The sequence below is a fragment of the Cetorhinus maximus genome, chromosome 6 (genome assembly GCF_964194155.1).
Source record: "Cetorhinus maximus chromosome 6, sCetMax3.hap1.1, whole genome shotgun sequence".
NCBI lineage: Eukaryota > Metazoa > Chordata > Chondrichthyes > Lamniformes > Cetorhinidae > Cetorhinus > Cetorhinus maximus.
The window spans coordinates 113349822-113366005 of NC_135884.1; the positions used below are offsets into that span (position 1 = coordinate 113349822).

At 42.8% G+C, this 16184-nt stretch overlaps 1 protein-coding gene across 2 annotated transcripts in view; it reads left to right on the forward strand.

Annotated features, from left to right (window-relative positions):
* Positions 1-16184, forward strand: part of peds1a (plasmanylethanolamine desaturase 1a) — a 123050-nt gene that overhangs the window by 71482 nt on the left and 35384 nt on the right. For both annotated transcript variants that reach the window (XM_078544316.1, XM_078544318.1), the window contains one exon: positions 9496-9587. In XM_078544316.1, the coding sequence (XP_078400442.1) occupies positions 9496-9587 (92 nt within the window). The remainder of the gene's footprint in view (positions 1-9495; positions 9588-16184) is intronic.

A 16184-nucleotide genomic window follows, 5' to 3' on the forward strand; every position in this document is an offset into this window, starting at 1 on the left:
TGTGGGGGACGAAATAACCCCATCTCCTGTTGGTTTCTACTATCTTAAAACGTGTCAAACCTTTGAGATGAAAGAGCAAAAATAACTTGTTCGACAACAATGACTGCAAGACATGTTTGACAGACCAAGTATCTCAGGCTGCAAATTACCAATGTTTATTTAGATAGAAAATTAGCAGAAGCAAAAGCCAAATAACATGACAGAGTTAATACACAGTAATTTCTTTATCTTAGAGGTTCCCAAAGCAGCTCAAAACTTCATTCATTCCCATAGTTAAGAATAGGCTTGAATAGGCTTGTACCTCCACCTGTCTCAGTTTGTCAGATGCATTGCGAAACAGATGTTTACTAAAGAAATCGTAATATGGGCCCCATATATATTGCTTATGTCTCTGAAGCCTAAATTGGATCAAAGGAATATCAAAAAGGATAACTTCACAATAGTCAAAGCGATCACTCAAAATAGCAGTCGATCTGTCAGGATTTCCTGGTAGATTATTTACACCTGTGAAAAAAAAGGCGACTCTTCTCATTCAAAGCAAGGCTAGATTTCCCACCAGGTGGGCAGGTATTCCCAAACTTATTAGCTCTGTCTCTTTGCAACCAGATCATAACATTAAGTGTTCATGTCACCTATGTGGATTTGGCAATTGACATCTGTTAGGCAGTGGTGATACATTTCCTCCATTTGAAGTGACATTGACACACTATTTGGGAGATGTGCACACAGCAAGCAGTAAATAAATAAAAGTGGCCAACAGCTGGCTAGCTACCAAGATTTCATTGATTTTTGTAGTTTAGCAGATACTCCTGCTTAAAATGGCACAAATGATGCATTTTGCCAAAAGAGACACAACCATATTTCTAATCTTAAACATCATTTGATAATAAACAGGTCTGATTGTATGTGGCCAGAGGTGTTACCACCTCCTCTCTGCTTTTCAATCATTTTGCAACTTTTCCAGTCACCATTTTTCATGGTTTTTTTTTTGAGAATGCTAATCCAGTTTCTAGTTTTAATTCTTTTCGTTCATTCCTGGGATGTGGGCGCCACTGGCTGGGCCAGCGTTTATTGCCCATCCCTAATTGCCCTTGAGAAGGTGGTGGTGAGTTGCCTTCATGAAGCACTGCAGCCCATTTAATATTTTACAATCAGCTCTTCCTTTCTGATTTACTGTTGGCTCAAAAACTCACTTTCTGCCTGGAGATAATGAAATGAATGAAAGAGGGGGGGGGGTTCATGCATACATTCAGTTAAGAGCTTTTAGGGAGGGAAGTGGAATTTTGACCTTGGTGATGGTTTTCAATACAACATTCAACATGGTTGTCATGGCTGCAACCCAGAGATTTCCTCACACTGTCCAAACTTAATACAAAATAGAACATTCTTGCATTTCCCAGCATTGTTGTCAGTTACCTTTTATAAATTCAAAGCAGCGACAACAACAAAAAAAAAAGTTACAAACTTTGAAATTTTAAATGAGTATAAATTAGGAATTCATAGATGAAAAAAAGCAGAAGTCCATCTAGTTTGCCTTCTACCATCTTGTTAGTCAACTGATACAATGATATTGGAGTTGCTGACTAATCAATCTCTATCAATTAGTCTACAACAAATCAAGACATGACATGCGGAAGACCACAGTGGTAGAGAGCTTTGGGAGCTGTAGGTTCAAAGCCAGCTGTTCCTCAAAAACATGCTACACTTAACCACGTCATGTCTCAGTTACACATGCTAGAAATCAAAATGCTATTTTCTGAAGTAAATCTATCTAATTTGCATTTGAACAAATCAATACTAACAGATTCCACTGTGTCCCTGTTTCATAGGTTGACCCCTCACTCACTGAAATATTGGCTGGATATTAACTTAAAGATAGGAAGGGAACAGGCACACTGGTTGAGGTCGGGAAGCCCGGAAAAAAAACATGTTTCCCAGGTTCCTGCTGCGTTTACCATTACGGTATGATTACCGTTTTTTTGTTTCAGATATCCAGCCGTAGGTAGCCAGAGTTTTGATGGACTAGCTGGCTGCCAGGTGGATGGATCCTCAGCATCAACCCACTGGTGGGGAAGAGTGGGTGTAGGGAGAGGGAGGAAGATCTGAGTCCAGAGATAGAGAAGATTTGGCAGGGTGATGGGGGAGGTGGAGAAGACCGAGGAGTCCTAGAAGAGGTGAATTAGGATCCAGAGCTGTAGCATTGGAGCCTGGAGCCTAGGGACTGGGGAGATCAGAGACCAGAGCAGGGGGTGAGATCAAAAAGACTTTATGAAGAGATGAGGAGGTCTCATGAAGGACGTTATGAATTAGGGCGGTAGGGAAGGATTAGAAGAATCGAGAGGTGTTTGTGGGGAGTTGGTGAAGCAGAAAGGCACTTAGCTGCTGGATCCAACTGTCCTCACCTTCCTTTAGATACCCACTTTGCCAAGGCCTGGAAAACTCAACCAGCTGTGCTTAAATTTAAAATGGTGGTTAAATATGAGGCATGCAGCCTCAATAGAATATTTAAATTTCCAACCCATCTCTGTTGAAATCGAAAATGGACACATTGGGGTCAGGATTTAGATTCTTAATATTTCAACACCACACCCAAAACAAACCCCCCTGTTTTTGGGGGCTAAAATTTCGTCCACTGTTTCCACAGCTTCATTTTGAATACACACCTCTTCAAGCACAGACTCTGTACTGGACAAGGTGAAATAACTTGTCATGGCTTACATTACCTGAAACAACAATTCTACCCCTGTCAACATTCTCTTTTTTTCCGGTGAGCACATATCCAGTTTACATAATCGTCCTCATAATCAGGTCCTTTCCAAACTGTCAGTCATTCTGGTTGCTCTCTTCTGTATGCGTTCAACAGCCATAAAGTCATTGTGGCACAGAAGAAAGCCATTTTGCATCGAGTCCATGTCCATTTCATTCCTCTGCTCTGTCCCTGCCGACCTGCAAGTTTAGTTCCCTTAAGACCCTATCCAATTTTATTTTAAACCATTGATCGTCTCTGCTTCCACCATCCTTTATAGGCAGTAAGTTCCAGGTCATTACCACTTGCTGCATAAAAAAGGTTTTCATCACATCCTCCCCCTGCATCTCTTTCCCAAAACTATAAATCTATTTCCCCCCAATCCTTGTACCATCAGCTAATGGGAACAGCTTTTCTTTGTCTACTTTATCTCTATCATCTACCTGTCATAATCTTGAACACCTCTATTAAATCTCTCCTAAATCTCCTTTCCTCCAAGGAGAACAGCCCTAGCTTCTCCAACCTAACCTTGTAGTTAAAATCCCTCATCCCCGGAACCATCCTGGTAAGTCTCCTCTGTGCCATCTCAAAGACCCTTGCAACCTTCCCAAAGTGTGGTGACCAGAACAGGTTGCAATGCTCTAGTTGTGGCTTAACCAGAGCTTTGTAAAGATTCAGCATAACCCCCCTGCTATTGTACTTCATACCTCTATATAAAAGCCTAAGATCTCATATGTTTTCCAACATACCCTCTTAACTTTTTTGTACAGTACAATGGCAAAAATTCCATGAAACCACATCTATTATAGCATAACGTTAATTAGAAGAAGTGATATCTTGAGATGCAAAGCTGGAAATTCTGCAGGGGGTCTTTTATTCAGAATTGATGTCCTACTTAAGTGTTTTCATGGAATGTTGACTGGGCCTGTAGTAAGTTGCACAGTAAAATGCCAAAGTAACTTTGAGGATTTCATTCCCCAGGTTGTCAGTTTAAGTGAAGTCTGATACTTGATCTCTAAGTAATTGTTTTCATATGTGGAAGAGAGACAATATAAATAAAAGCCTGGGTAATTCTTACCTTACCAAGACAAAAATGTTTCTTTTTCACTATCTTACGAATGGTTCCCAGGAAATTTATAAATTCCTTTCATTTATGGCGTGCCATTTTTGTTGATTGTAAAAGCTACAATAAATAGTTTAACATTGCTGTGTAGCACTCCTATATTAGCTATTTAAGTGCAAAGCCTACATAATGTACAATGTGATAGTAATTGTGATTGTGTCCTGAGTTAAGTGCCTCAGTTGAGGATAATTCTTTAGACAAGAAATATTTACAACTATAATTTAACATGATATAGTGTAGATCAGGGAAAGATTTTGCTTACATCCAGGACTCTAAAGGTTTATAGGCTCATTTGGGTTGGCAAAATCATCACTCCAGGACAACAATTGTTTTCATGCAACCATATTTACTTGTGCTCTCCCTAGCTAGTTTTGATATGCTTAAGGAATGTGATTTGCATCTTCCAGCCACCTAATCATTTTCCCTGATTAAGCTCTTTTAACTTTTACCCACATTAATTGACTCACTGTTGCATATCCCAATCAGTAGCATAAACTAGTGCAATTCATCATTGGCACCATTTTTATTTAAAATGTATGTTTTCTCAGTTACGCTCCTGTGACATGAACCAAAAATGTACCTGAAAATGCTTCCCAAGATCATTTATTTTAATATACATATATCATGTTAAAACTATCATTGCAAATGTTACTTTACCTAAGAATTAACTGGAAAACTTTACATAGGATGTAGCCACCCTTGCCATCACAGTGCATGTCATTTTGTATGCTTGGCACCAGATTCCCAAAGCAACTGCTCTGCTCGGAGCTAGGCTGCGGCAGGAGACTCCCAGGGGGAGTCTCTTTAGAGATGTCTTCGGAGCATCCCTGAAGAGGTCAAACATCCCCACTGCATCATGGGAGTCCCTGTCCTGTGACCACCCAAAATTGCGAAGGTTCATTCGGGAAGGCACCAAACACATTGAGAGACCTCATCAGGAATGCAGAAATACGAATTGAGGCATTGGAGAGAGAACACAAACTTCCAAACACTCGTCCACCCGATCCTTCAAGCATCACCTGCCTGCATAGTTGACTTATCAGCCACCTCAGAACCCACCGAGCCGGAGTGGAAGGAAGTCATTCCGAGGGACTGCCGAAGAAGAGGAAAAGATTCATGTGATACTTGCAAACGACACTGTCAGATTATTGCAGCTATGAAAACTTTATAGGGTTCTTTTAATGCATGGTTCAGCTTCTGTATTGGATTGTAATCTCTGAGCCCTGCAGTGTTAGATTTGGGGGGGTACCCCACAGATGAGCGGGGAATCTCTCTTGGAAGTTCCCAGGTAAGTGTTTACTTGGCAATTGCCCAGAGGTGCACACTTCCACTGGGGAAAATCTGAAAATGTGGTTTAAATCGCAAACTTCAGATGGTTCCGCCAGGATTACACCAATAGTTGCTCAGAAAAGGTTAGAAGAATTAATGCCTCTTCTAACTTCTGGGTAACTATTGTAAACACCCAGACCAACCACAAGGGACTCCCCACCTTCCCCCCCCCCCCCCCCCCCCCCCACAACCCCCACCCCTGATATCCCCCTCTAAACTTACTTGCTTTACGGCAGCTGGTGCCATTAATAAAAGGGGGCATGGCCTCCTTGAGCCCGCTGAAGCTGCACTTCGCTGGGGCCTGCGAGGAGTCTTTTGCTGCAGGCCCCAAGCAGCTCCGGCAAATGAAAGGGTCAACGTAATTTTCAAGGGCAGTTAAGTATGTATTTATTTCCTCTAATTTGTGAAGGCCATCTCTTTCTGACGCTAGTTGGAAATGATGGCCCATTATGTCAGTGAGGTTAAGTCTAAACTATTTGCTTCATTCGAGCCATGTTATGGAAAGATGAAAATAATGGCTAAGATAGTGCACATAAAAACAAGAACAGAAATACCCCACTTGAGATTTCCAGCATCGCTAGCACTTTGCTCTTAAGTAAAAGTGCCTGAATGGGGTCTGCACCACTGGAGAACCATTCTAAATAGAGCAGTTTGATGGCCACACTTTTCCTGAACTGAATTTTGAAGCAAACATCTGAACTACTTCACTGTTCTGCCTTTCACAAAACAATCGTCCAAGGGAGAAATTAAAAGCCTGGGGAGAGGTAGCAGTTTTTGAAAAATTACTGAGGAGCTGCGTTTCACCGAGCTAAATTTGCCTATGTTCAGCCTTTCCTTTATGTGATAACCGTAGTTTGAGCAATTTCGAACTGTACACTCGGAAACATAAACTACAAGTCACCAACCCCCCTGCTGAACTGAAGTGGAAATATGCCCCATGTTGGTTAGAGCCTGAAATAGACCCAAATGTATAATGGTCATTTCTTTATGTTTATGGGGAATTGCCACAATCTGGGGCTTATAGAGTTCAGCAGGTTCTTCAACACTTCCAAGTATGAGCAAGAAATCTCTTTCAATAAAATATTTGGAACATGCTGATATATTTTTTGTCCTTTTCACTTCCTGATGCTGATCACACTGTCAGTTGGTTGTGTGCTATAGGCCTAAGTGACAGTTATTTTTCATCGTTCCATGCTTATCAAAAAAGGAGATATCAGTAAGAATTATATTTGGTTTAGTTTGCAATTAAATTTTAAAATCCGAAAGTCATATATTTTATGAATTTTTAGGCTAAATCTGGCAGTATTTACATTTATTGCTACTAAAAAAAAAAGAGAATTTTGAAATGCATTGGTAAGAGGGCCCAGATAAACCAGCTGAATTGGGGCCAGACACAGAGCTACGCACAGTTGAATCATTTTAATGAAAATGATAAGAGTTGAAGCAGCATGGCAGAACGAGTATGCGGGTGTAGCAGCAGGGAAGTTGTGGTGACATGGAGATGTAGGATGCAGGTTTGGCACCCATAATTCCCACACAGTTGCACGTCTCATTATTTTCAATCCACGTAACTCCACAACTGACATTTTTATTTTAGAAGTCCTCATTAAAACAATGAACTATTTTAGAAACGAAAGCAATAAAATTGTTTTTAACGATCTACAAATAGCAGTCTTTGATTTAAAAATTGTGTGGACTATGGTTGTATGATGAAAGTCCAGCTGAAATCTCCTTACCTTGGAGCTCCTCTTATGAGGTAAAGAATAACATCATGGTTTCCTCCCCTCTTATGCCAGGAGGAGCATAGTCAATAAACCCATGATTACTGTGAAATGCTAGTAGATTTCCTGTGGCACTGCTCACTGTGCATCAGATGACCCTGTGGTACATGATACAGTGGGCCTACAACACCACCTGGTGCCCTGTAATCTGCAACTACAGTGTCACTAGGACCTGTTTACGTAGGGAATTTGTATTAAACCTGATGACCTAGGCAATTAAAATGTCAAAAATTGAGATTAAAATGTGGCCCAAAATTGTGACAACAGGAAGTGAAGTTTGTGGACAGGTAGTGCAGGTACTGAAAATTTTTAATAGAGTGTAGATGTTTTCTAAAAAAAATCTCCAGATGAACACCATGGGCTGAATTCTCCGGCCGGCCGACGTGTAAAATGACGCGCGGTGATGACCGGCGGGCGTCCTGACATCACTGCGCATCATTTGGATTTTCAGTTCGGCAGGCATGCAGCCGATTCGGCTGTGCGCCCGCCAAACTGTCAAAGGCCTATTAAGACCTGTTAAAAACTAATTTAAACAGTTAAATGAGCTGCCCGTCCAACCCTAAGGTTAGTGGGCAGGCGAAGAGCCCAGGCGGCCTCTGCATTTTTCATGGAACCTCATCCACGGGTGAGATGAGGTTTCATGAAGTGTTTTAAAAATGCAATAAAAATTTTTTAAAAATCATTTGATATGTCCCAGCTCATGTGACACTGTCACACGAGGGGACATGTTTTAAAAGTTTTCAAATACTTTATTTAGAAATTTTAATCTTAAACAAATCTCCCTGAGGCACCTCCGTGCATACGTGAAAGAGCGCACTCCCAACTCAGGGAGTACCCCCCCTCCCCCGCGGCCCACACAGGGAGCGCTCAGCACTTCCCAGTGAGCGTCATGCTGGGCGTGCCTTAATTGGCCCACCCACGTAAAATGGCGGCGCGCACCCGACTGGGGGTGCCGATCGGGTTCGCGCAAGCTCCCACCTGCCCCCGCACAACCCTCCCGATGGGGGTCAAAATTCAGCCCTATGTATTTTAACCAGGACATCTGAAAGAAAAGTTCCCAATTGGTTGGCGATGTGGCTTTAAGTTCTTGGCATTCTGTTTAAATTTATCAAATGAGGTCTTACAGGGGATTTCAGTTACTTACATCATGCATGATCTGACTGACTTTTGTTTGTTATTTTTTACAAAAAAGTTACTGCAAAGTATTACAGTGAGTTCTGTGATATGAATATTCTACAATGAACATTTGGTTCCTATACTAGTGGGATGGTCTTATATTGCAGAGCTGTGTTTCAAAGAGCGTTCGTTATTAAGGTGATGCATCACGTGTTGATGTTAGCGATGGATTTGTACTTATAACTTCCCTTCCTTGGAAACTGTCTGAGCTTGGCTGGGTTGAGGCATTGAACAACAACCGAACCCTTCCTCAGAAGGAGGAGAGGGAAAAGTCAAATATTGAGGAGGGGGAGAAGGAAAAGTCAAATATTGAACTGTGTAGGCCAGTGCGTGCTTCTTAGTGTGGACTGCTACTTTATGCTGCTGATAGAATTAGAAAGATAGGACTACTATTTACTGTGGAGGTAAGAGCAGAGAGCCAGTACATGAAGAATCATTGTCCTTTGATTTAAGCTCCAGAAGCTGCAAATGGAAAATTGCCTTTTCTGCATTATGCCGAAATCCTATCAATAGCTGAAGCTGTTTAAGAATGATGCAGGTCTTTGCATGTTAAGAAATCATATTTTTCAATTGAATGAGGTACTTTGTCATATGTTTATAAATTTAATTAGAAAAGTGTTTTTTTTAAATACTTCCTACCTGCTCTCCTGTCTGTCCAGTTTACACTAACAATGAATGATCCCAGGTGAATTGCAGTGCTCTGTAGTTGCACCTTTTATGCAGTGCTTGCCTGGTGGCTCGCTTGCTTTGCAGTTTTGCACTCTGGAGGGGCCCCACTTGCTGTCCTCCTGAGAGACATAGCTGAAATCAAGTGTTCTGGAAAAGGAGAAATAAAAGCACAATGCTGGCAAAAAGCAGCTGATCAGACAGCATCTGTTAATAAGTGGTTATGATAATGTGGAACATTGGGCTAGGTGGTAAGTGTGACAAATAACCCATGTCTCCAACATGTCAGTGCTCCATTGAATTCATTTTGTTGTGCTACCAGACTAACCAATTATAGCAAAAAAAAATTTTCATTTTTGTTTTGAAGCGTTTTGTTTAGTTACACTAAACATTTGATTCCAGTATGTGTTCACCTTGAATGCATTAACTTGAAAAACATTCTAGTTTAAAATTAATTTGTGCATGTTTCAAGAATTCAATGTCTAGTTATTACTTTTATGAAAATTGTTTATTTTTGTTATGGTACTGAGAAAAAATACATATGAAATCAATTTGCTATTATTTAAAATTTGAATTTAGATACAGTACTTTGGATAAAATAATGCTGTCTGAACATTCATAGCTTCAGTCTGTGAGCTTATTATGGATCTTCCAATCCTTTCCATATTTTCCAGTTGCTGGGATTGTTACTGCGGATTTTGCCTCCGGCCTGGTTCACTGGGGAGCAGACACCTGGGGTTCTGTTGATATCCCTGTCATTGGCAAGGTGAGGGCCGACTGGATGAATAGCATTTAATATGTGCATTGTCTTGTGAGCATGCTGACATCTGGGCCACAATTAAAAATTGTCTAAAAATAAGTGCTTTGTTTCTGTGACCCACTCACATTGTTACCTTCTCTTCACACACACACACACACACACACACACACCCTGCAAATGTTTCTGATCTTGTATTTACACTCGAACACTAATTCAGAGAACTTCAATGTAAATTGGGCATGAAGTGACGTGAGCCAAATATACTGGTGACTCCTAGTGCGCTAACGTCAGAATCCACAGAGAATTGCACTATACAGAGCGAGACCCTTTGCTGAGGATCTTTTCTCGAAAGGCTATTTTAAATGACCTAAAGATTTTGTTTGTATCAGATTAATTGAAATCAGCTTGTGGCTTAACAGGGCACAGCTGAAAGCTGCTGCAAGAAGCAGCATTCTAATGTAAGGAAGTTAGGATGAAGCTTTTAAAAAGGCTAACTTGCAAGCTGCACTCCATGGGTCAACATTGTAACTCTTGGTTTGTATCAAGCATTGTTTTTGTAATAATTCTGTTTTTGAATAGTTTCAAAGATGTGACTCTCTTGCGTTTCTGAAATTGTTTGAAAACGTGACATTTTCTGAAAATTGCGAGAATTAACCTCACCGATGTTTGATGCCTTGAATTTGGTTTGTGGAGTTTTTGTCTTGCAATGTACTTCTGATGATGATCTCTTTGAATTGTTTTGTGTATCCTTATTATAGATCCAATAATCTAATTGGGTAGTAAACAGGCACTAGTTAATCTCAGTTGTACTATGTCAATTGTACCTGCCTCAGCTGTACCATTAGGGGAAGTACTGAGTAAAGGCGCCCACAGGGATGGGAAATTAAAAAATGAATCACGCTGGACCATTCTCATACACCTCTAGTGGGCTGATTTCAAAGTAGTGTTGACAAAGGCCTGTGAACAGGTTGTTCGCCCCTCCCCCACTCTGTTTTCCAGGGATGCTGTGTACTGTGTAGCAACGAGGCCCAAGAAGGGGACAGGAAGAAAATGGCTTAGAAAAGGAGTCCTTCCTTCAGAAAGTGACAGCTGAGGCAGAGGGCAAGACTGCATGTACTCAGTGCACCCTCCCGCTGGATAACTCAGCATGTTTTTTCTGAAGGGATGTGATCACGTTACCAACTCAGCCTCTCAATCTGGCAATCAGGGGAAATAATCAACGGGAATAAAATGTTTATAATGCAGCTGGTGGGGCTGATTAATTTTCAGAAAAATGTCTTCGTGGAAAAGCCAGAAATATAGGCCCCAAAGCAATGCTGCTTGTGTTTGAAGGAATGAAGGTAAAATGGACTAAAGTTCAACATGGAACTGTTTTTTTTACTCCTACTGGACTGCAGAATAGTCCCCAGTGCAATGCCTCATTCTTAGAGACTGGTATACATTACAGGCTGGAATGCCAATGATTTGAGTTGAACTTGACTCCACCTTTATTGAATAGAAAGTGAATTTAATTACTTTGTGCAGTGAATATTATGTAATGAATATCTTTATCTATTTGTACAGCACAGCTAGCAGCATCAGTTTCTGTTGCTTCAGGAAACTATAACTGCAACAAGTGAAAAGCAATAACAGTTTCAGACATTGTTTACAGACTGCTTTTTCCTCTGAGTGTTCCTGCTGGTGTCAAATACCAGATGGAGACTGACTATTTTCAGTCAACTGAAGGGGTTCTTCCTTGCTATTCTAGTGTGCTGGCTCTACTGAAATGGATGAGGGCTTTGCTCCAAGGAGGCCCATACCTAGGGTTTCTTTCAAAACAATATTTGCTTATTTAAAGACGTTGGCCCAGATCTTCTGGTGGACGAACAACCCAAGGTGGTGCGTATTGGGACCCTGCAGAAGTCCTAACCTCATTGGGAATTGCCCAGGAAGTTCGAACTCCCAATGGGCAATTCCCTCACTCCATTGGATGCTCCACAAAAGTCTCTGACTCTTGAGTTAGAGACTTCGGACAGTTCCATGGGACTTACTGGGTAGTTGCCCAAGGAATGTTAGACAGAAAAATCCTGGTCTAGCTCCTGGGTAACTACAGAACTGATCCCCCAATCATTTCCACTGAACTCTGACTTCTCTATCCTAACCACCACCCCGTCCCCACCAACTTGACTACCTCCCCAACCAATCCCAATCACCCCGATTACCCCTTGACCCGACCTCACCAGCCCGAGCTGACTACCCTTCCTGACCTGACTACACCCCCTCCCTGACCCACCTTCCCATCTCACCCACCTGCCCATTCACTAACATTCTCACGGGACATTTAAATTTACCTTCTGGCAGCTCGTGCCATAAAAAGTTGTGGCTTGGCTTCCCCCTGATGCTACGACGCTGTGATGGAGTTCTTAGTTGGGACTGTATGCTCTGCATTTCTGAAGACGCTGGGCTCTGAAGATCAACCAGAAATGCAGAGCACCGCCTGGGAGTTGAAAACCTCGAGCGAAGTGGGAGTCTGATGATTATTGCTGCATCGTGGAAGATCCGGGCCATTAATTAATGTCCCAAGGATATAATCATTCATTACTTGTGTACAAATCCTCAACATTAACTGTGTTAAACTGCTCCTCTGCAAAGTTTCTCCAGCTTGTCTGGGGCAAGAATTCAGATTGATTAATATTTCCTTCATCAACAATATGTTTATGGCACTTTCTAATGCTTCACACTCAAATGTGTGATTTTAGCAGTTCTACTGGACCAGGATTTGACTTGCAACTGTAGCTGTCTATTTGGGGATAATGGGAAAATGCCTCCCTGTGGTCTCTGGTAGACAAAAGGCTATGTTGGGCATGTGGCTCAGTTGGGGCAATCTGAGGGAAGGAGAGGCAATAGAGGAGGAACCTTTGGTGACAGTGTAATGTTGGTTAGACTCAGGTAGGTAGCCTATGGAGAACAATGACATCTGCTTTGAATAATGTGACAACAATCAGTGACTAAACAGGAAGCATTTACATGAACTAAAATTTTAGTATAGGTATATTTATGTGATCCAATCTGGAACAGGAATTTTACCAGCTTATCATACCCCCCATTATCTTACACTTTAATCATCTATTTGAAGTGTAGCATCTAAGTCTTGCGTAGCAACTGATTAACATCTGTTTATTTGCACATCTCTGGCATAGGCATCTTTTCTGTAACCATAGAGTGGTAACAGCACACAAGGAGGCCATTCAGCCCATCATATCTGTGTCGGCTCTCTGTAAGAGCTACTTAGCTAGTCCCATTCCCCTACCGTTTCTTTGTAGCCCTGCAAATTCTTTCTCTTTGGATAACTACGGAATTCCCTTTTGAAAGCCACAATTGGATTTGCCTCCACCCCACTGTTGGGCAGTGCATTCCAAATCCTAGATCGCTGCATAATAAGATTTTTCTTCATAACACTTTTTTCCCCCCAGTCACCTTAAATCAGTGTCCTCTGGCTCTTGACTGCTCTGTACTCCTGCCCAGAGCTCTTATACTTTTGAATACCTCCATCAAATTTCTTCTCAACCTTCTTTTCTCTAAGGAAAGCAGTCCCAGCTTCACCAATCTATCCAGGTAACTGAAGTCTCTTTTCCCTGGAACCATTCTCGTAAATCTTCTCTTCATCCTCTCCAATGCTTTCACATCCTTCCTAAAGTGGACCAGAACTGGACACACTACTCCAAACCAGTGTTTTATAAAGGTTTACCAGAACTTGCTTGCTTTTGTACTCCCAAAGCCCAAGATTCCATTTGCCTAGTTTAACTGCTTTTTCAACCTGCCCTGCCACCTTCAATGAATTTGTGCATATATACACCCAGGTCCCCCTGCCCCTGCATCTCCTTTAGAAGTTTCCCCTTTATATTGCCTTTCCTTGTACTTCCTACCAAAATGTAAGTGCTAAAATTCATACTAAAGAGCAGTGCAGCATTTATAATACAGCTCTTGCCTATTTCAGCTTGTTCTACCCATTCGTGCAAGTAAGAAAACATTTTTAAACCAAAAACAATTTGGTAAATTGTGTTCTTACTGAACATGATTTGAGGAATGCAGTGATGCTGGGCGGAACTTTTCATTCTGGAGACCAAGTCCGTTGGCGGTCGGGAAAGTTGGCATGATTCCCACCGGGCGGCAGGACGGCTGAACACACACGATCTTCTGCTTTTCAGCTCATTAATTATGCATCAGCGAGGAGCTCAGCAATGTCACCCATTACCTCATGGGGTTGGGTCGAAGGTCCTGGCGCCATATTTTAAACAGCATCCAGACAGGCATTCTCTGGGAGGAGGACACCGGGGAGGTTCGTGCCCATGAAACCCAGGGAAGGGCCGTCCTCCAGTGCTGCAAATGGATGAATGACCTGCTCCAGGGTAAGTGAAACGCCTACTCACTGCAAACCCTCATCCTCATAAGGGTATCAGGCAGTCTAAAGGTTAGAGGCTGCAGGGATGTCACACATGACCAAAGGATGGGACATCAGCGCTGAATGTCTGCCAGTCACTTTAAGATCACCATCTCATGTAAGTTCCTCAACAAACAGCATCTAAATCCCTCACTGGGGAGGGCTCAGCAGATACAACAGCTATGCATGCTTCTGAACTGCTTATTCATCCATTGTGCTCGCAGTCAATACATCAGTCTTTATGCAGTTCAAGATTTCAATTAACAAAAGGGAGAGAGTCATGACTGGAGGGGGATCTCTGGAGTTACGCACCCTGTCATGGTTGAAAGAGCAGGCCACAGAGCTGGCTGGTGAGGATAGGGATCATTCCTGTGTGGAAGACAAGATCAGCCTCCCCAACAAGTGAAGGTCCATGCAGCATACATCAACAACATTGGACAATGACTGTGAGTGATCTTTAATGTATGAGCCTGCTTAGTCGATCACTAATCCTCCCTTCTCTCTATTCTAGGCACCAGTAAGAAAAGGGGAGGACTTCCTCCAAAAGAAGACTCCACTCTAGCTCCTGGGCCACTCCTGAGGAGGAAGCAGAAGCATCCTCCAAGGAAGAACTGTCACTGTGTTCACCTGCGCCTTCCATCAACGCAGATACACGCACTTTGGTGGGACCTAGTTCTAGAGTGGGCTTGGGTTCACAATCTCATGATCACCTCACCAATACGTGTCTATAGCTTGTGGAAGCAGTGACAATCGAGGTCTTTGACACTCGGAAGACTACTGGAGACCAGGCCCCTGCTGAGTCTGAATCCAATAATGAGCATCTGGACTTGACCCTAAGAGAAATGTTGGAGATGCAAAGGCAGCAGGAGAACATCAGGCCGAATTGTCAGCGGTCATCAGACTGGAATGAAGGATGGAGGAATCTTTCCACGTTCTGTCTGATGTTGTAGCTCCATTATGTGAGCGCATTGGAAGGGTAGCAGCCGCTTTAGAGACCCAGGTCCAGCAGTTTCTGCCAGATTCACGCTTGGGTCTGTACACCATCGCTCTAGCCATGGGTAGGATTCAACAGTGGCTAAGCAAGAGGGGGACGGGGCACCTCCACCCCACCCCCTCCCCTCCCCCTTCCAGGAGCCCCTTCTCAAGGATTCAGGGAGAGGCCATTGGGCACCCAAAGAGGGGAGGAGTGCCAGCCACGCACCCCAGGAGCATCTAGCCAATACACTCTCAAGGGTGCTGTGGCACTCCAACTCCCCTCTGCCAGTGACCCCATCAACTCCAGGTCAGGCCGAGGAGGGTCCACCTGCACCAGAGCAGGAGACGCGTAGGCCAAGGTCCTCAAGGCTTATGGCCACCAGAGGACATCTGCCAAAGTCACCTCAGACAACAGGGCATTGCAGTCAGCAGGCTGCCTCCACCTCTGCTGCATATGTCGGGACTGCAACTAGATGTAGTGGTAGGGGAAGAAAACCTGGGAAGTTTTGAATGCACACTGGTGGCACAAATGTTCACTCATTGTTTTGACTTCTCACTTCTGTAAATATTTGTTGCATTAACCTTTGCCTAAGTCTCATGGATTCAATTGATATTCAATTTGATTCAATGTCCTCCGGTCATTTAAGGGTTCAAAATGTAGACCCCCCCTTCCACTGCCGACAAAGAACTCCCATCTGGATCTTCAGTTGCATAAATTCTCTCTCAATCCCGCCACAGTGAGTAGCCTTTATTTTGACATCTGCGACTTCAGGAAATGCACATCGTCTATGAGACTGATAACTGACCAATACACCTGTAGGCTTCAATCTCAGGCAGACATGTTTTGAGCTCTGGTGAAATGCTCGTCAAGGTTAATGATTATTCTGCTGCTGTCACACTGATGTCTGTTTGTGGATGGCACAAGTAGTCCTTGAGACTAACGTTATATTCGTTTCTCCAATGTGTAGTTGGCAATGGCATTTACTTTGAGTGTGAGTTCATTAAAAAAGTAGTATTAGACTTCGAGCCTGTAGGCATTGATGCTTCTCTGCAGGTAAATGTTGTGTCTGCGTTTAAGGCTGAATGTCATTCCATGCTGACTTCCCACTCTCCCCACGCATGACGCTGAACTAGGGAAGTAAGGATCGATTGGGAAACTTAGTTATCTGCAAGAGGGTTATGAGTGTGTGATGTCAGAGGCGTGGGCT